Source organism: Triturus cristatus, chromosome 5_2 (genome assembly GCF_964204655.1).
Source record: "Triturus cristatus chromosome 5_2, aTriCri1.1, whole genome shotgun sequence".
Classification (NCBI taxonomy): Eukaryota; Metazoa; Chordata; class Amphibia; order Caudata; family Salamandridae; genus Triturus; species Triturus cristatus.
Genome location: NC_140588.1, coordinates 1,011,676,792 through 1,011,697,437, shown reverse-complemented (window position 1 = coordinate 1,011,697,437; position 20,646 = coordinate 1,011,676,792). Strand labels below are relative to the sequence as shown.

At 44.4% G+C, this 20,646-nt stretch overlaps 1 protein-coding gene across 1 annotated transcript in view; it reads left to right on the top strand.

Annotated features, from left to right (window-relative positions):
• LAS1L (LAS1 like ribosome biogenesis factor) overlaps positions 1–20,646 on the top strand; it is a 394,614-nt gene that overhangs the window by 203,071 nt on the left and 170,897 nt on the right. The window contains exon 8 of the mRNA XM_085608289.1: positions 9,868–9,953. Coding sequence (XP_085464415.1) covers positions 9,868–9,953 — 86 coding nt within the window. The remainder of the gene's footprint in view (positions 1–9,867; positions 9,954–20,646) is intronic.

Genomic DNA, 20,646 nt, shown 5'->3' with positions numbered 1-20,646 from the left:
TGTACTTGGAGTATGTCTAGGTTGGTTAAGTCTGATGGCATAGATCCAGGTGCAGCCAGTGTTCATGGTTATGTTCCGGAAGAGAGGAATAGGGGTTTTGTGAGTTTGAATAGACGGAGGCACATGCCTTCGAAGTTTAAAGATTATATTTTGTATTAGTGTTTTTTTTAGTTTTGAGCATTCTTGAATTTTAGATTATTTGTGTATATGCTAGAGATATTGTTTTCTTTCTTTTTATTTGCTGGGGGTGGTGAGTTCTTTTGGTTGTTTGTAAAGGGGATGTGTTGTAATTTACTTGTATTCTGTTGTGCAGAGCCAATGTCAGTGGTCGTCCTGGTGACAGAATGTTTGTCTCATGGTTCTATGATGAGACTGGCATTCTGACTGAGGAGACGTTGGAGAGCTGACCTGTTGGCTGAACCTGTCGGTGGTTGAAGATAATAAAGTCTTCCTTTGGATTACAACTACTCTGTGGATTTATTACCGATTAAGTTCCAAATCTTTACAACATGACTGTGATGTGGTGCGTAAATAAGCAGGGAAGCCTGGGATCTCCTCTTTTGTGCAGGGAACTGATGAGACTCTAGACCTGGCTGAATGTGAATGTCACCTGGCTGGTTGCCAACCACCTGGCAAGTTCTCTGAGCATGTAACCCTGCAGCCTGGGTGTATGTAATCTTGACGGCCCTTAGTGGCATATCTTTCCAGAGGTGTGGTTCAGAACCTCGTTGCCATGTGAGGCATGCCTCAGGTGGGCTTTATCTCCACTCATGAAAATGCACATTGCCTATAGTTCTGCGCCTTTCAGTTTCAGGGAGCCTCGGCAAATGTATTTCAGTTTACATGGAATGTTCTGCTTGACTAAGCATGTTCCCGCATCCCTTGATTCCTCTGTTGTTGAGGAAGCTGCACCAGGACAGGGCCAAGATTGGTGTGGTATGCACGAATTCCACATTGTAACAGATCGACTGGCCCAGTGTGTATTAAAAAATAATATATGCTATTTGCTGTATAAAACGTCCTTCAGGCAGAACACAAAACCCTTCTAATGATATTAAAGCTTGTTATCATGAGAACAATGTTAGGCATTGCACCAGAACAGTGACAGGAGCCCCACTAAATTCATTTTCATTCAACTGTAGTGATGACTCTGCTCTGACTATTCTAAGTGTTAGCCCCCCTCCGCCCCCCCCGGAGTTTGAGTCTAGTTGCGCTGCATATTTTAAGCTAAACTGTCCTTGTCTCTGCCTTGAATTGCTTTAAAAACAAGCATTTGCAATGCAATAGGTCGCGTATTGGCATGGGTTTCATCTATTGGCATTGTAAATGACTGTCCTTTACTTGTTTGTTGGTTTTTAAAATGGATAAATTAAAGGCATTGTCATTTACAATGCCAACAGCTTAAACTCTCGTAAATGCGAGACCTATTTCATTGCAAATGCCTGTTTGGTCAAATGTTGAAGCCAGAATTAGACTCAGGTCGTTGGCGACACCAGGGCTTAGCCACTTAACTGCTGCACAGTTTGTTTTTGTTGCATACAGCTCTCTCAGCCAACCCAATGTGTTCTGGAAATTGTAGTCATAGCTGCTGCCATTTAACTAATTAACGAACACACCTGCTGACTAATTAGTACCAGTGTGAGCGATCTAACGATTCGTGTAAAAAAAGCCAGGACTGGAGAGAGGGAAACTATTCCATAATACAGTGAGGGTCTGGGGCGCACAGGGCGTTTCCTGGGTTTGGAGACAGGAAATGTGAGTAAAAGGCTACGGTGTGGAGACAGCAGTCCTTTGGGGACAGACTGGAGCGCCATAAACAAATTATAGGAGCGAGTACACCTTGCTTGGCGGCAACTTCAAACCGAGTCCCACTCCCTCCTTGGTGGTGGTTCGGTGAAATTCTGATTCAATACATGGTGTGCGAGTGCCCGACCCCTGTCCCGGCAAACACCTCACCCTGTCCTCCGTAGTTGGCACTTCACTTTACCCACCTCATACAGAGGTTGCCACTGTCCTCCGTAGCCAGCGCTTGACACTGCCCTCGGAGGCCAGCGCTTGACATTGACACACTAGAGCGTGACTCTGCCAACCAGTGTCCAAGACTGTCCTTAAAAGTCAGCACGTGGCTCTGCCCTCCATAGCTAACTCATCGACATGAGCACCCGACAGTGCCAACCAGTGCCTTTAACTGTTCACCAGATAGAGTGGCTCACACTAACCTTCAGAGCTAGCGCCATACTGCATGCCAGCACCTGATTCCAACCACCCCATGCTGCTCTTGCACGTTCATAGAGGCCATGCCCCTTTCTTTAGACAAGCTGTGTCTACAGAAAGGTCCGCGGCCGCTATTAAAGTGAAAGCGGGTATGGGGCGCTTGTACCCAAAAAAAGCATCTGATTGTCAAGTTGACAAACAAATGCTTTTTGAAAAAAATCTTTTTTTACAAAAGCGCCCAGTGAAATTGCGCATGGCAGGCTGAATGGTTCAAGAACGCATGTCATGCCTGAAATAAGAGAAACTCATTAAAGAAAATAGTGCTTACAGACTAAAGTAACACGTACCGTGTAACAACCGAAGTAAAAGGGCCAGTCCTCATGGGAGGTTTCAAATGAAGACAAGGTGGTACTAAGGAGGGACTAACAAGCCAATTTACGAATAAGAAGCCAGCAGTTAAGAAGCACAATGACACAAGCCACTGACAAATATGGGCGGAGAGTGGGAGGGGCTTCGAGTGCATTCTGCAATACAGCATGGCTCGCAGAGCAGCGCATGTGCTGCCCAGGCTCGACCTAAAAAGTGAGGGAGGCGTGGGCACAGGAGCGCTGGGATGGTGCTATATGGATACACTCACATCACATCCGCATTGTGTCCAACGTCAAGAAGGAGGCGACGCCACCTATTGGTGCAAGCGGGCTTTTGCAAACGTTTCAATATTCAGTTTGGCGTCTGAGGATATTTAAAAATGTGAGGAATCTGCAAGTTAACCAGTTTGGTGTGCCTCTGTGCTGTGCTCTGCACCAGTGGTTGTGTGCGGAAGATGGCTTCAAGCCTTCACGCACACAAGGAATTTCTGTTTACTGAAATCAGCCTCGTGAGCTGGGAAAGAGCTGGGAAAAAGCTTCCCGAGCACCCAAGGTTGATTTGTTTTCCCATTGAAATGACAACCAGCGTGCATGATGTTCTGACGACATTACAATGAAAACAAAAGTGAAATAAGCCAATTGGTTTGTTTCACTTTAACTGCATCGGTGCTCGGGGTATATCTCAGGTCCCTGAGCACCGATTCAGACGGGAGAGGTATCATTGGAAAGGGGAGAATCTCTGCTCTCCAGTGGTCCCAGCTTGGGAATCTCACCAGCAGAGCAATTCCCCATGAGTGAATCCACTCCACTGGACACTAAACTTTTGTGGATTCCTCCTGATTCCAGACGTTTACGTCACAGAAATGCAAGGAAAATGTGCAGTTATGGGCAAACTATGAGGTTTGCAGGGCAGTGTGGCTAAGAATACTTTGTGGAATCCACGTGACGCATACCACACTGGGCTCTCCTGGGTGTCTAGTTTAAACAAATTTTTGCTAGGCTTCCATAGGTCCTGGGTGAGCTAGGGTCCAAAATCCACAGCTACCCATTTTGCAAAAAACTGGACTGTTTTGAGTGAAAAAATGTGATATATCCATGTTGCATTTTGGGCCGTTTCCTGTTGTGGGTCATTGGCCTATCTACACAAGTGAAGTACTGTTTTTATCAGAAGACTTAGAGGAATGCTGGGTGGAAGGAAGTGTGTGGCTCCCCACAGATTCCAGAACTGTCCCATCACAGAAAAATTAGGAAATGCAAGGGATTCTATGTAAACCAACCTGGTGAGAACCATGCAAGTCATCCCATCCTGGATTCCCCTAGGTTTCTAGGTTTTCCTTGGTGCTGGCTGAGCTAGGGCCCAAAATCCACAGCTACCCACTGTGCAAAAAATGGTAAGTTATAAGTGAAAAAATGTGATGTATCCATGTTGTGTTTTGGGCCGTTTCCTGTCACAGGCACGAGGCCTATCGATGTTGTGTTTTGGGCCGTTTCCTGTCACAGGCACAAGGCCTACCCCCACAAGCGAGGTACCATTTTTATCAGCAGACCTGTTGGAGCATATAATAGTAGTGTATTTATTATTTCTAATTGCATTTCCTTGCATTTGTGCCTTCCTAATGTAAGCCAGTGGGTAAAAAAGAACATTTTGAAAAATACCCTCCAAATCATATGCTCGTACGGGTACCCACAAATTCAGAGAAGTATAAATAATCCCCGATCCTAAATTTTATATCTTGTACCATTTCTGAAATGCATTGGTTACCTTGATACCTATTTTCACTCTACATATTTCACCATTTTAATTGGTCTATACTCAGTACACAGTGAAAAAGCCTTGTACGGTACAGCTCAGTTTTTGGCTCTGGATACCTCGAGTTCTTAAGGAAACTACAAACCCTATATATCCCCACAACCAAAAGGGTCTAGCAAACATAATGGTACATTGGTTTTGTAAATCGATCATCATGACAAAGTTATATATTAAAACAATGTCACAAATAGCTATTTTGTTCCTAATAGTTTCAATATTTATTGATATCAACAGTTTGTTTCTTTGAGAAAACCTTGAGGGATCTACACGTGACCCCTTGCTGAATTCGGAATTTTGTCTACTTTTCAGAAAACATATAGCTTTCCTGGATCACCCGTGGTTTTCACACTGGTTTGCACCACAAACTGGAAGTAGGTTGAGAGCGCAAAAATAGGAAAAATGGTTTACCTCATTGAAAAATGCCAAAATGGTCGTTAAAAAAATTTGGATTTTTGATTCAACTTTGCATGTTCCAGAAAGCTGAAAAGATGGTGACTTTTCCATATCAAACCGTTCGTTGATGCCATTTTTATGAAGAAAAAAAACAAAGCATTTTCATCCGGACCGCTTTATCCCTAATTTTCCTCAATAACTCAAACGTTTGCTATATTTTGGCTATTTCCTCAATCGCCTCCAGGGGGATCCACAAACATTGGGTACCTTTATAATCCCGATGATGTTGGTAAAGGACGTAATTTTGGCGTGGATAGCTATTGTGGACAAAAACTTATGGATGCCTACGCACAAACTACCCCAAATAGCCAAAAAAAGACTTGCCACTGGGGGCAGGGCAAGGCCTAGAATTGACTGGGTTAATAGAGTGCCCACCAGAAAGATTGTTACAGAAGTTAAGTAACTCTTTTTTCCCTACTACTTTCAGTGTCCTTATTATAGGCAAAACTGAGATTTTATTTCCTGTACATTTGTGCAAAATATTAATTTCTACCCTCCCAAATGGTTAAGCATCACTTCACTGGAAAATCGAATCTGTTGGATTAAGACCGTAACCTTAAATTGCCGCTCCTTTTGTATCCCTGTGCCTGGCAAATGATGTACACTTCAGTTCAGTGGTTTTGTGAGTAGAGTATTAGTTTTGTATTTAACACATTTTTCTTTGATATGCAATACTTCACATCCATGCGTAGTGTTCACTAATTTTATAGTCAACAAAACCTTATTACATATAGATAATACCACAAACTCTTCTGCAATGAATGTGTTTAACACCATCAGTTGACTTCCTGATATTAGTCATCCTGTTAAGCCCTTCATGGATTTACTAGTAGGTCTAACCTTATATCTGTGGGGATTGGAGTGCACCAGAATGCTTCCGCTCCACTGGAGGAAATGGCTTTGTCATAAAACAAATAAGCTGTTTTAACTGGAACATAATCTGTCTGAGTGAATTACTCATGCTAACGCTAACATGGCACACCTCAGAGAAGCGACTGTACTTAGAATGAATACAAAGCAGGTTCTAAAGCGCGGGTAATTTTTAATCGATGACTAATCCTTCCTGCTAATCGTATTTTACCCCTACTGCTTGACATCCTTGTTTACCTAATGCTTCTTGGCATTCCTGAATCAGGCTGATACTTCCCAGATGTGTTTCTTAATGGCGTTTTCTCAATCTTTTCCCAGATTCGGTTAATGTTATTCAATCTGGAGCTTACTCATTCTAATTGTGTAGGTATAGACCTCTCACCAGGCCAAGGAGTTAGTTTTCTCTCGCACCTTGCTGAGGAAAGAGCCCTCGGGTGATCTCACAATGGAATACCCCTCTGAGGCCATCGTCACACTTGTGTTACCCTCAGTGTCTGGGACTATGGATCTGCCCATCTTTTCGCCTCACTCTTTGTAGCAACACTCTTCTCTCTTAACTGAAATTCAGTTCATTCAGCCTTGGAATTCTAAAATGGTTGTGACTAGCATCCCAAAAGTTGCATCCTACAACAATCCATCAGTAGCACTGGGGCTTGCATAGAACTTAATGCTAGCGTCTGTAATCCCACGTTTCACAGTGCATGGATAATGCACCTTGATAAGCATTTTTTACTAGAGCAATGCTCAGTCGTGGCAACGTTTAGAAAACCCTCATACAGAAACTGATAGATCAGTTTGAACTACCCCAGATACTTTCATTATACTATGTGTAAATTTCATATTTAGGTCTCGCTTAAGACGGCACATGCTCTGTCTGTTGCAAGACATTTTGTTAGCTTACAGTGGCCTTAGAGCCCCCCATTGTTTGCCATTGGTTGGCCTCATCATCACTCTTATTTGCTTGCTTCCTTTTTTATGGCTTGCCTGGGCTTTGCTTTCCTTTTGAAAGTGTGTCCCTTACCCTTGAGCAGAGACACATTATTGTATCCCTACACTGCTGGTTTTTTGTGCTACTTTTTTCTTTCTAATTAAGCACTCTACAAGTTTTCTAGTTTTTTCCAGCTGTCTACTTTGTGTTTCACTGTCCACCCCCATCTCTGTTACTGTCTCTGTGTGCTCTCTCCCCCCCCCCCATCCCTGTGTTGCTCTGTCTCATCATGTGCTTCTCTGCTCCCCCCTACTCCTGTTCTCAGTGTTCTTCTGACTCAGAGTACTTCTCTCCCTCTCCCCATGTTTTTTCTGTGCGCCATGTTGCTAGCCCAGTCACCATGTTGCTCTAACTCGTCATGTGCTTCTGTTTTCCCCCTGTCTCCGTGTTTGCTCTGTCTTGCTGTGTACTTCTGTGCTCCACCTGTGTTACTTTATCTTCCATGTGCATCTCTGCCCCCCATGTTGTTTACGTCCCCCTTGTTGCATCCCCCACCTGCAGCCCTCATTTTCCTTGCTTATTATAAGTTTCCTCTTAGGGTACAACACTTTAAATGCTATTCATCACAATGAGACATTTGGCATCGACAGGTATCTTTTATCAAGGTTATACTCAATGCTATATGTTTTGTTTACATTGTAGAAGTACTCCGATTCAAAATTACATCGTCTACGAAGCCAAGAGTCTGCTCATGTAAATTGGAGATTGCCAGATTAACAGTAGATCCCCGAAAGGCCATTGATCTTGAGTCCGTAGAACAAACATGCAGTTGGGAGGTATTTCAACAGCGGCAGTTAAATTTGATTAACCTCTCCATTCTGGGGAAAAGGGGCTACCAACCTGATAGAATTAGTATATCACCCTGTTTTACACTCTGTGATCAGACAAATGACCAAATTCAAAAAAAGAGTAGCAGACCTAGAGTATTAGACCCAGGCTTCTAGCGCACCGATTTGTGGAGAGCATTGACCTGATCAGTGGCAAGCCACTTAAAGCATGTACCAAATGCACAATTCATTTTTAAGAATTACCAACTTCAAATAAAGCATTGGTTACAGCAGAAAATAGCAGTGGGATAAAAGTAAAATATAATAGTGGCCACTTAAACTCCCATCTGGAATGAAAAGCTTTTCACTACTTCTAGTACATTATTACTATCCAGCTTTCAAACGTCTGGAGTAAGTACCCTCACTCCAGAGACTTCACTGAGGCTCAGGGTGCTTCTCTGCTGAGCTTGGATGACATTAACATGTAATATCCAGCAGGCCTTCCACCTACAGATCTTCAAATGGCTCCAGAAGCTGAAGACTGATCATTAAGTGTTGGATCTAGTCTGAGTTTCTCTGGTTCTTGCTGTTGACAAAGCCAGAGAAAAATGACCAAAGCTGGGAGAGCAAGAACAGATGTGAAGTAGTGGTGTCCAAACCGAAGGATTTGGGAAATGGTTCCTCCATCGGTTGTTCTAATTGCAAGTCACTGGTGGGCAAGAGAAGCCAGGCCTGGAAGGATCCACGCCGGCCACCATTCGCCACCAGCCGTCTCTTGTTGATACCCAGTAATGGTCTGCTCCTAAGAATTCAATCTTTCATAACCGCCATGATGACCATAGTGGTCTATCAACTTTAGAGAAGAACACCACTCCCTTTTCAAAGTACTCATGGCTGTTAGAGAGCATAGTTACAAAAACTCTCAGTAAATAAAATGTTGCCTCCTCTTCAAATAATCCAATCCCCCCTGTAACTGCCATCCATTGTTTACCAGGACAACCCCACAAGTATGCTAAAAGCTAGTTTAGCACTTTTCTATGAATCTCTGGTCTATGAGGAGGCTAATTGTCTTAATTGTTCGTATGCTTTAATTTTGTAATTGCAATGTGCAATTTATTTTTCTGATAATGGGTACTTAGCCCATATGTGCCAACAGACCCGATTAAGGCGAAAGACTCAAAACGTTTTAAGCTTTATTTTAGCGGTCTCTTACCTAAAATGGCCTCAGCAACAAAAGAAGTCAATGGGGAAAGTATATTCCCCCCCCAATATTTACCTCAAAATCTCCCACTTGCCAGTTGTGAATTGTTGTATGTATCTTAACCTCCTGAATGGACTAATATTCTCCAGTAATTAAGGATGTGTCTTACATTTGAATTGAAAATTATCATTTGAGATTAGGTTTTATAAAATCATTGGCCCAATATTTTCCTTTTAATTTCCATTTTTCTTTGTGGAGGAGTTGTTTGTTTTGTTAACCCTAAGGTTTTCTGGTGACTCACATGGTAGTAAATGTTAGGAATCTCCGAATAGCTTAAAAACAGCAGTTACTAATGTTAATGACAGAAAAACCAGCCACATCCAATGACATGCAGCCCTTGTGCTGTCATGTAAAGATCACCTCAGGTGTTGTTAAGCGCATTCTTCATGAAAGGGTACAAGAGATGTTATCTTTTCAAAGGTTTGGTATGCCTGCCTCCACCCTTGCAGGGATATGATACAGGAGTGCTTTCAAAGCCTCAGGCATGCGTGTAGATAATTGTGTTTTACTTAGAAATAGTTCACCCGTGACCTACTTGTTGCGTTTAGGTGTGTGTCAAAGAGCTGACGCAGAATGTCACTTTTCTGTGTAATCACTTTACGTAAGACGTATATTGATTACATGTTCCTTACACTAGTACTTAACTGCATATGACTACCAAAATAATGCTCACCTATTCCAAAGGTGTCTGCTTTACAGTGGTTGGTTTGCAATTTCAGTGAAGATGGCAGCATTTGGATTGGAAACATTTAGTGATTTTAAGTCTTTTTGTGGTAACTATATTTTTTGGACATTTTCGTATGTAACATTCATGACCGTGAACAAATCCTGAACCTTTTATCTTGTGTGGATCACTTTGTGACGAGATTTGAAAAGCGTTGCAGCCCTGTATTGAACAGTTGTGTGCTGTGCACCCAATGTAAATGAGTGTGTTTAGTATCCATCTGTTACATACTGCCAAGAGCTAGACACAACAGGAGGCAGAATGTAAACCTGAGGTTCATTGTCTCCAATCTGTTTTATTGATTAATTAGCATTCTCATTGTTATCTGATTCCTTCTGGATATGTTTTCTGTTTGTTGCTCTTGTGTGCCGTCATGTAAAGCACTATTGACTTTATTCCCATCTTCTTCCAGCGAGGTCGTGGCAGAGCTTCTCCTTGGTGACGGCTTTCTGATACCAAAGCCAGACCAGCTGAAGACTTTACACATTGAATGTGAAGGTTGGTACTTACAGCATTGTGTTGCACAACCACGCAGCAACCTTGTGCGACATTTGTATGTGTCTTATGTCTGTTCACTAATTAGATCTACATATAGTCAAGTGCACAGTTGCTGTCTACACCTGCATGCTGTATCTGAGCATCAATTTCACCAGTGCCGATCTGCAAAGCACATACCGATACACATGTTTGTGAAGTATGTATTTCTGCATTCCAGTTTTTGAGAACATGCATTTTAGTTCCTAACTAAAAATAGATTTGATAAGTTCTGCAATTTATTAAGCGCATGCAAATATGTGGCCACTTGGCAATGTTCCCATTTCAGGTCAGCCAAGAGGAATTAAAAGCAGGTTTTCAAGGACCCAACTCCTTGAATAATTGCAGCCAAACCCATTTGGGCTACTGTGGCCCAAATGATGCAGGTTGATAACAGTTCTTGGGGAAAGCCTTCGTCGTCTGAATGCCCCTCGGCAACATCCTCCAGAGACCCACTTATCTCTTAACTCCTGACCATTATTAGATCCTCTGGCCCTCTTCACACACCCCTCGTCTTTGACCATATTTCCTCAAAGAAGGTACTCTGTGATGTAACAGACATCATTCCAATACTGTCCCTGTGCTATTCCAACTATCTGTTTTCCGATCACTACAAGGTTTGTAACTTATGTCTTTCTCCTGACCATGACAACATTCCAGGCCTGTCTCACCTTCCACTCGACAATGAGCCTATGGTATCGACGGGAGAGAAAGTGGCCCCATCGGAAGATGCTGCAACAAGTCCCCTGCGACATCCCCAATGTCTTCAGAGAACCCCCCCACCCCACCAAGACGTTGAGGAAGGTGAGCCGTACTCGCCTTCCTTGACGTCTTCCACCCCATCATCCAGTGCAAAGGCTCCAGTACAGGGGGAAGAGGAACTAGAGGTTCTCCTCACCTCAACACCTCACAGGAGTTGTAATTATGTTTGCCACTGACAGACACACCAAACCTCCCAGAAGGCCTTATGATGAGGAAGAACTTTGCCCAAGGGGGTCAGGCATCAAGCCCTCCGACCAATGCCCAGCTTTTGGGACCTCTGCTGCCTTGGGGTACTGGTTGGCACTAACTAAAGGCTTTGGAGCTGACCCCATTTCTGACTCCTAGCATCAACATTGTTCAGCCATTGAGCCCTAAGATGCTCCATAAATCTCGAGGACCTTCGAAGCTGAAGCCAACTTCGATGCTGGCAACGAGGCCAACATCAATCCCCATCCCCCTGTTGACCGCAAAGCCTTCATTCTCACCAAGGACACCATTGGCACCAAGGATTCCATCCACGTCCGATGCCAATCTTTGTAGCACCAGTTTAACCAGTGCCCACAGATGACTCATGGGACGACTACGATGTTGATCACCTGGGGGATCCAGACTTGAATCATTATCCTGTAGGGGCATTATCCCCAAACAACACCATGGCACACCACAAGGTGATCCAACAGGTGGCCTCTTTCACCGCTATGACAGTTCTCAGTGGAAAGAGATGAAAGAGTTAGTCCAGCATCTTCCGGCGAGTTTAAAAAAAAAAAGAAAAAGGAGAGGAGATGGTCACAGAGGGTAAGACAGTCTCTCATGCCCCCATCCGCCGAGCCCTTGACGCTGTGGGCACTGCATCCTAAGTGGCATCATAACCCATATCCTTATCAGATGACATGCCTGGTTCCTTATCTTATGCTTTAAGCCAGAGGTCCAGCAACATCTGCTCGACCTGCCCTTTGATGGGAAACCTCTGTTTATGTTCAGACAATAGGTTGGAAAAAATTCAAAAAGAAGACCCGACCGGCAACAGCCATGAGTGCCCTTCAAACCACTCCACCTGGGGGCTCCTTTCAGACACAGTACTATAGGGCAGGATCCAAAGCCGCTTCCTCTGACCCTACTCCCTCATACTAGAAGCAGCAGCAGACATACTATCAGCAGTCTACTATCTGTTGCAGGGCAGCCCCCTCCTAGACCCCATTCTACAAGTCACCAAGGAGGCCTCTCAAGTTGGCTGCAAGCTGCATTTACACCACGTGACCAGATAAGCTCTATGTGCTCCTCCTTAGTGGAATGGGAAATGTTACTTACCCTGTAGGCATCTGTTCAGAGCGTGTAGTACTGTAGATTCACAGGCACCCACCCTCCTCCATGGACGTGTGTAGCTCTGATCACAGATTTTATCCGTTACCAAATTACCTCCTTTATCAATGCACTTGTCCACCATACATTCCATACTCCCCACTCTATATTAGTCTTACTTGCTCTACAAAAACAGTCCAATATGGATTCAGTGTCCATGCTCATTGCCAACTAAGGAAGGAGTCGCAGTGCATCTTGTGACTCGAAAAACTTTCTCTAAAGAAAAGCAACTTGCAAACGTCCAAACCCATCACTAGATGGCAGGAGTATGCAGAGCATGTGCATCTACAACACTACGCTTCATACATAGATGCTTACTGAACAAGTGAAATTTAAAACCACGAGTAGTGCACTTCAGTGTATTGGATGTAAGGAGGTTGTCGAGAAATTGGTTCATATTTGCTCAGGTGGTTCGCTCCATACTAAAACCATGGATGGCAGCCATGACCATGGGGCTTGTGTCCATGTAGGCTGTGCTTTGAAATATCTATAGCTGCATGCTGTACACCCTTAAATGGTTTATGAACTAAAACCAGCCCTATGTCCGTTTGCTCGGGCCATTTAGCCTAGCTTAATTTGAAGGTGATAGTTGCATGAACCCAAGCAACTGAAGTTACAGGAGAGAAAGTCCTGTTTCTTTTTCCAACTAATAGAATTGCCTGGACTATTAATTTATAGTGTTTTATTTCTTTGTTAGCACTGAGATTTTTCCCCAGCACCACCTTCCAAAGGTAGCCCTTGACTGCTCACACTCTATGTCGCCAGAGAGCCATGGTCCAAAAGAAGACTTTCTTGACATAGTTGGTGCCCAATTTCGGATGTTCCAGGACAGCTTGAAATATTTGTTACAATGATTGGCTAGTGTCCCAGAGTTTCTAGGCCCCAGAGAACTGGCCTCACAAGTTTAAAGCCGTTATAGGCAAAGACATGCTCTTGTTGCCCCATTATTAAAGTAGTCCTGTTTGAACTTTAGTTCATCAGTGCTTCTTTTAAAAATACCTTGCCATTTCTTAGTGAAACTTTTGTGTGTGGCATGTAGTGCTGTAGATTTGCATGCTGTGCATAGTCCTGACAGCTAGTGTTGGGCTCAGACGTGTGCAGCTTGTTTTTGTTGAAAGAAGATTTTTCGAATCACAAGTTATGGTTACTCTAACTATTGTAGGTAATGTAGTGGGCATCGACTCCATAGTTAGATTGTTGTCGGTCCAAACAATCCCGCTGTTTGTCGGTCTCCACCATCAGGTGTTGCTTTCACTCCTTCTCACAGTCGACGAAATCTCCACATCAGGGCTCTTACTCTCTCGACTTCCATCACTTAGGCAGTCGACAATATCCACATGATGGAATGGACTCCTTTTCAGTTTTACTCAACTTGCCATGCCAAGTTTGCAAGGACGGATTTGCAGGAAGTCTGTAACTTGTGCCTGTCCCTGGATCACCGAGAAAATTACTGTGCGGCATGCCTTGCGTTCCGCAACAAAAAGACGCTTCACAACCGAAGGGCACAACGCATTGCTTTGTCTTAAATGGCACAGTGCCAGGGAAAGAAGGATGCTCTGGCCATTTTTGGCAAGGGGAAAACTCTGCAGCAGCTGAGCAAGACTGGTACTGAAATCGTAGAGGCAATCTCAACGGAGGATGCCCACTCTGAGTCTGATGTCGAAACTGAAGGACCCCCACCGGTTCAACACCCATTACTGAGGTACGCAGTGAGTAGCGCTTTCTCCCATCCTTCAGAGGCACCAACCTCGAGCTCCCGTGCCTCATCTGATGCTCCGGGCTGCCACTGCCTCATGGCCATGGTCTGCACCGAACAACCGAACCAGACTCCATTTCTTCGATTATCTTTTGGCATCAAAGTCCTCTTCCAAGCCTCACGCCTCGACATCGCCCTATCAGGAGGCACTATGAGTCAAAACTTTTGGAGCCAAGACCCACCTCTGGGCATTCTGGGTGCCGTACTCTTTAGTAATGCTTGGTCCTTCCAAGCTTCCTCCTCCTCCTCCTCCTCTCCCGCTTTCTACTCCTCCGTCCCTTCCTATTCCTACCTCCCCATTACTGCTGTGAACCCTTGCCCACATTCTCCATAGGGCTCTTCTCATCCAGAGGGTGGGGACAGCCCGGCGTTACTCTACGACCCATATGATCCCCAGGCAACTGACCCTTGGGGTGACTACCAAGTAGACCTCCCAAGTGACACTGACCCAGATTTGTACCAGGCCAAACTTATCTCCCCTAGACAATAACCTGATGTACTACACAGGGCAGCAGCTTTTCACAAGGTTCAGCTGCACGGTAAACCTTAGGAAGATGATTTCCTTCTTGAAACCCTCTCGTTAACTCATAGGTTCCTCCATTACCTACCCATGTTGAAGGGCTTGCTAAAACCTGCCAGGACATCTTCAAGGAGCCAGTGAAAGCAAGAGTCATCATGCCCTGGGTTGATAAGTTTAAAGATTCTCCCCCAGATCACCCCTACATCACAAGGCAATTACCCCCGATTCACTGGTGGTCCACACAGCTAGGAAGAGAGCAAACTCGCAGGGTACAGGGGTTGCGCCCCCTCCAGACCGGGAGAGCAAGAAAATAGATGCGGCTGGCAAGTGTGTACAGGGCAATCAGCCACTCAGTGGCGCATTGCTAATTCCATTGGCTTGCTCATTCAGTATTTTTGAGCCCACTGGAATCAGATGGAGGATCTTATCCAATATCTCCCAGAACAATACCACAAACAGGGACACCAGTTAATGATGGAGTGGAAGATCATCTCCAACACCAATATTTGCTGCATTCTGTACGCCACAGAAACTGCGGCATGCGGAATTTATTCTAGCCTGCTCCTGGGGCGACATGAATGGCTATGTGTCATTGGTTTGAACCAGAGGTACAACTCCACCTTCTTAATATACCCTTTGACTGCAAGCATCTCTTTGGCCCAAACGTCAACGAGATGCTCAAATAAAGTGGATACTGATACGGCTAAAGCCATGGGCACCCTACAGACACCTAGTGCCCGAGGTGCCTATCGCCACCCCAGGGTGACAAATGCAAAAACAACAATTGATGGACAGAATGCAGAACAATGCCATACATTCACCCCAGTACAGAGATCTGGGCCTAGATCCATCGTTTTTTTCTCACCATGCCATTCCAGTTTGAACCCAGCCATATGCAAATCAGTCTTGACCCTGTGCCTCATGGTTACAGTCCAGCCCGAACTGCCAAGCCAGGTCCTCCCTGGACTGGAAACAAGCATCCTAGGACCGGTTTCGGGGTTTCACCCCTCTTCAGCCAGGATAGCTTGATTCCAGTGGCATGGAGAGCACGGGTCTCACGTCTGAGCATACCTGTCCCACTCGGGGTGACAAATGCAAAAACAACAATTGATGGACAGTGCAGAACAATGTCATACATTCACCCCAGTACAGAGATCTGGGCCTAAATCCATCTTTTTTTGCTCACCATGCCATTCCAGTTTGAACCCAGCCATATGCAAATCATTCCCTTGCTCACTTTGCCACTGGATTCAAGATAGCCTGGCTGATGAGGGTTATGAACCCGAAACAGGACCCAGGATGCTTGTTTCCGGTCCAGGGAAGACATGGCTTGGCAGTTCGGGCTGGACTGTTCCCATGAGGCACAGGGCAGACTGATTTGCATATGGCCATGTCTGAACTGGGGTGGTGGAGTGAGCTAAAGAATGATGATGGATTAAACCCAAATCAGTTGACTCGGGGTGAGTGTTTGATTTGCTCAAACGCTCCGTCCATCATCCCCTTTGGTATCGCTTTGTTCGCCCTAAGTTGGCAGGGTATGCACAGACGTGGGTCCCTTGCTCACTTTGCCACTGGATTCAAGATATCCTGGCTGATGAGGGTTATGAACCCGAAACCGGTCCCAGGATGCTTGTTTCCGGTCCAGGGAAGACATGGCTTGGCAGTTCGGGCTGGACTGTTCCCATGAGGTACAGGGTCAGACTGATTTGCATATGGCCATGAGTGAACTGGGGTGGTGGAGTGAGCTAACGAACGATGATGGATTAAACCCAGATCAGTTGACTGGGGGTGAGTGTTTGATTTGCTCAAACGCTCCGTCCATCATCCCCTTTGATACCCCCAGTAGCACGGCGCAGCCACAACCCAGAGACTTCACCACCTACACCAGACAACAACAGTAAACCCCTAAACAATTGTTTCTACAGGGGAGGGTATAAAGAGAACAATGGCAGAAGTAGAGACAAGGGAGAAGCTACCAGAAGAGATACCGCCCTAAAAATGTGCCATTCTACTCCTTCCCATCGACCATCCAACACCTGTGGGGGCAGACTACAGGGGTTCCTGTCCCTATGGGAGGCAATTATCTCTGATGGGTGGGTTCTAGACATCATACAAGAGGGATACTGTTGAGAATTATCTCACTGAAATGGTCTGTATGCAGTTTCAATGAATACACACTCAGTGACCGTTATTGCTGAAATCCACGCCAAGAAAAAACGTCGCTGCAGAGAAGAATCTTCAGCATCTTATAAAGCTTTTTTTCTTGTTGAACAGGAACAAAGAAATGTGTACTGCAGGCCTGCTTTACTAACACAAAGGAAAAGTATCTGGAGAGAAGAATCTTTAGCATCTTTAAAATTTCTTTATTAGCTGCATAAGATAAGAACAAAGTAGGGTTTACTGCAAGCCTGGTTTGTTGACATCACGAAAAAAAAGATAGTTCTGTAGAAGAATCTTCAGCATCTTTCAAAATGTCTTTTATTTGTTGAGCAAAGCAATGTGTACTGCAGACCTGGTTTACTGACGCCGAAAAACAGTAAAGGGAGCAATGAGTATAATATTGCCAACATGTCTGGTGCCTTAAAAGCCTTTAAAGTAAAAACTTAACCTTTCACAGAATGCAGAGTAGAGGACATATTCAGTACTTTCTTTCATGCTCCATTCCAAATAACTGCATAAAACAAAGATGAGGTCCAGCTAACCTGGACAGTGAAATTCACCGCCATCTTGTCACGGCTGCAATCGACAAGTAATACGTCTTTGAATCCATCTGTGTTGGTGATTCAGCAAAGCTTTGCACCGGCTGCCTGCCACACACTGTGACTACTACACTACTATAATGACTATTTCAGAATTGGCTTCCAGATTACACAGTATCAGAGGACATCACACAGCTCCACATTGAAGGTAGGATTGATTTCCTTGTATGTTTGTTAATTGAGCTGCATTACAATGATTATTTTAGTGATAGGTGTTAATTGAAAGGTCTCGAAGCGTGGTGATAACTCAAATCCAAAGTCATTCCTATCAGTGTTTTGAGGGAACTTGAAGTATTTTGTTCAAACCACTGCATGGGCTCCGAAGAAATTAGGCTTAAAGTCAATGAAGCTGGATGTGGGGAGTGTCCCAGAAAAATGTGTGGGTTGCTTGGCCTTTAGTATCTCACAACGATTTTCACTGATCAGAAGAAGCTCTCAGTACTGAAAAGGTTGGAGAGCCCTGGTCTATTGCAAGTTGGGTGTTGATTTGCGGCTGTACAGATTGCTCTCTGCAGTGGTGGAACACAAAAATCTGTTACAGTGGCAGCCTTTTCTAGACCCAATTCCTCGGGAGACCATTTCTACGAAGGCCTCGCTGACCAAATGGGGTGTTCACCTGCAAGACCGTACAATACAGGAATTGTGGAGTTCCACACAAACGTGGCTTCACATCAATGACTTGGAGTTGCTGGCAATTCAGTTTGCTCTCCAATCATTCCTTGCACTCATTCACAAAAAAGTTGTTAGTCCAGACGGACAACACCACGGACATGTTTTACCCACAGAAAATCAAGGGTCCCCAGCCCTCTGGGCTTCGCCTACACTTCTGTTCAATTACATCTGCCTCCTGAGGCTGCTTACCTACAAAATAGGCAACATGCTCTTTAGGGTGCCAGTCATTAAGGCTTTCATGGAAGGACTTAAAAGGGTTATCCCGCCCGGACGCCCTCTACTCCAGTGTGGGATCTTAACATCGTTCTTACTAGGCTCATGGGACCTCCCCTTGAGCCACTTCACTTTTTCCTATTGCAATTTCTGTCTTGGAAAGTAGTCTCCCTTCTAGCCACCACTTTCCTCAGACGAGTCAGTGAGATAACTTCTCCTACCTTGAAAGAACCTTCCTTCCACATTACTCACAATAATTTGGTTTTCAGAACCAGCTCCAAATTCCACCCAAAGGTTATCTCTAGCTTCCACCTTAATCAGACAGTTGAGTTAGCAGTCTTCTTTCCACATCCAGAATCTATCGCAGAACATGCTTTACATACCTTAGATGTCAAAAGGGTGTTAATGTACTATGTTTACAGAACAAAACCATTTTGTAAGACACCACAAATATTTGTATCCTACTGTCAGCCACACGTGGTGTGCTGTTGCCAAAGAGTGGATTGTACTTTGGCTTGTTAAGCGTATTCACACTTGTTACACTACAACAAAAAAGCCCCTGACACCCCACCCTCCACACTCACATTCGACTCGCAAAAAAGGGGCTTGTGTGGGTTTCCTAGAGAACATACCATTAGCTAACATCTGTAAAGCAGCTACTTGGTCAACTCCTCACTCTTCTAATAAGCGTTATTGTGTGGATATCCTGGCTAGAAAACAAGCTAGAGTTGGCCAGGCTGTAAATGCACACACTTTTCCCGTCTTCTGCAACATCCTAAGGCTAAGCCACCACTTTTGGGAGGACTGCTTTACAGTCTATGCACAGCATGCGTATCTACAAGTACACATGCCAGAAACACAAAATGCTGCTTACCCTGTAAGCGTCTGTTCGTGGCATGTAGTGCTGTAGATTCACATGTGCCCGCCCTCCTCCGCAGTCGCCTGGAGTCTGTTGCTGATGATCTTATTTACCTTCTTCACCTCTCATGGTCATCTTTACTGTATCACTCTGCTCCATCTACATCTTTGCCCTCCGTGCTGAAAAACAATTTAATATGAAGCTTATGCCCATGTGCATTTCCTACAATAATTGGAGTCACCACTCCTCCTGACTCAAAAAGACTTATTCGAACCAAAACAAGTTGAACACATCTGAGCCCAACACTAGATGGCAGCAGTGTGTACAGCATGTGAATCTACAGCACTACATGCCACAAACAGATGCTTACAGGATAAGTAACATTTTATTTCTCAAATAGTCAACATCTGTGTCATCCAATGCAAAGGAGAATCTGATCAGCATTCTTTCACAAGGCGGATAGTCACTGCTTAAGTTTCATCAATGGCAACTGTGAAGGACTACAATGTAGTTCCCTGTTAATGGACTAGACAAAGTTGATGAAGTTTGTGGGCTTCGCTGGAGCCATTAAAGGTAATGCGGTCTGCAAAAGTACAATTTCACGTTGGGTCACCTTGTGTGAGGCCTGGCTAAGAAAGATCCTCGTACTCTCATTTGCGCACACTCCACAAGGGAAATGGCAGCTTCTACTGTACTCACCATCGGGTGTCCAAGTGGATGTTCATAGCGTAGCTACTTGGTCTTCATTGCTCACATTTGCAAAACATTACTGCCTCGTGGCTCAAGCATGTAACCATTGATACTTTGCCAGGGCTGTGCTTTGTGCTGTCGTTAGTTAACCAGCAGTACTCACTCCCACCTCTTCGAAGGTATTGCTTTGAGACTCGTTCATCATGTGATAAATGGTTGTATGACAGTACAACGCTGCTAAAAACATTGCATGCCTTTACAACGCATTTGTTACCCCACATTTGTTTAGAACGCATATGCTTTTACCTCGCACGCCATTACCACGCATTACTAAGGTAAGTTTAAATATAAATATATATATTTTTTTAAATCTTTTTGGTGGAGACCCCACCACTACCCCCGTACTTTATTTTAAATGTGTGGTAAAGGCATATGTGGTAAAGACCTATACGTGCTAAACAATTGCGGGGTAAAAATGCATGTTCAAGGCACTGCAATGTACAAATCGCGTTGCAAAGAGTGTTTCCAGTGATTAATTTGTGGGAAGAAGTATTCATTAGAAGAAACTATTACTTACCTTAGGCAATGATAGTTCTGTTGGATAGTATATTTGACTTCCTCACTACCCTTCTAGCTCCCATGTGAGAGCCATAAGTAGTTAGCACCCAAGTTATGCAGATTAGCATCTGCTGTGGCTATAATAGAAGCTCTCTCAGTTCCTCTTTACACGCCTTGATTGGGTGCAGGTAAAATACAAGAAACGTATTACCAGTGCACCAGTAAGGAGCCTTGCTTGGCGGCACTGAAGAGCTATTGCTGAGAAAATAGTTTTCCGGTTCCAGTCTGGTGTCTGGAAGATATTTATAAGGAGCAGAATCTGCCAGAAGATGTAATTTCAACCACAAAATCATTATTGAAGGCAAGTAACTTTTTCATCAGCTTCCACTGTTAGTGTGCCCGTGATGCATATAGCAGAGGATGAATAGTCTTCAGTGTTATTGAGTGGTAACAGTGGCCTGTTCCTTTGTGTTGTCCTGTATCTTCGCACCAGACGCAGACCTTTGAAA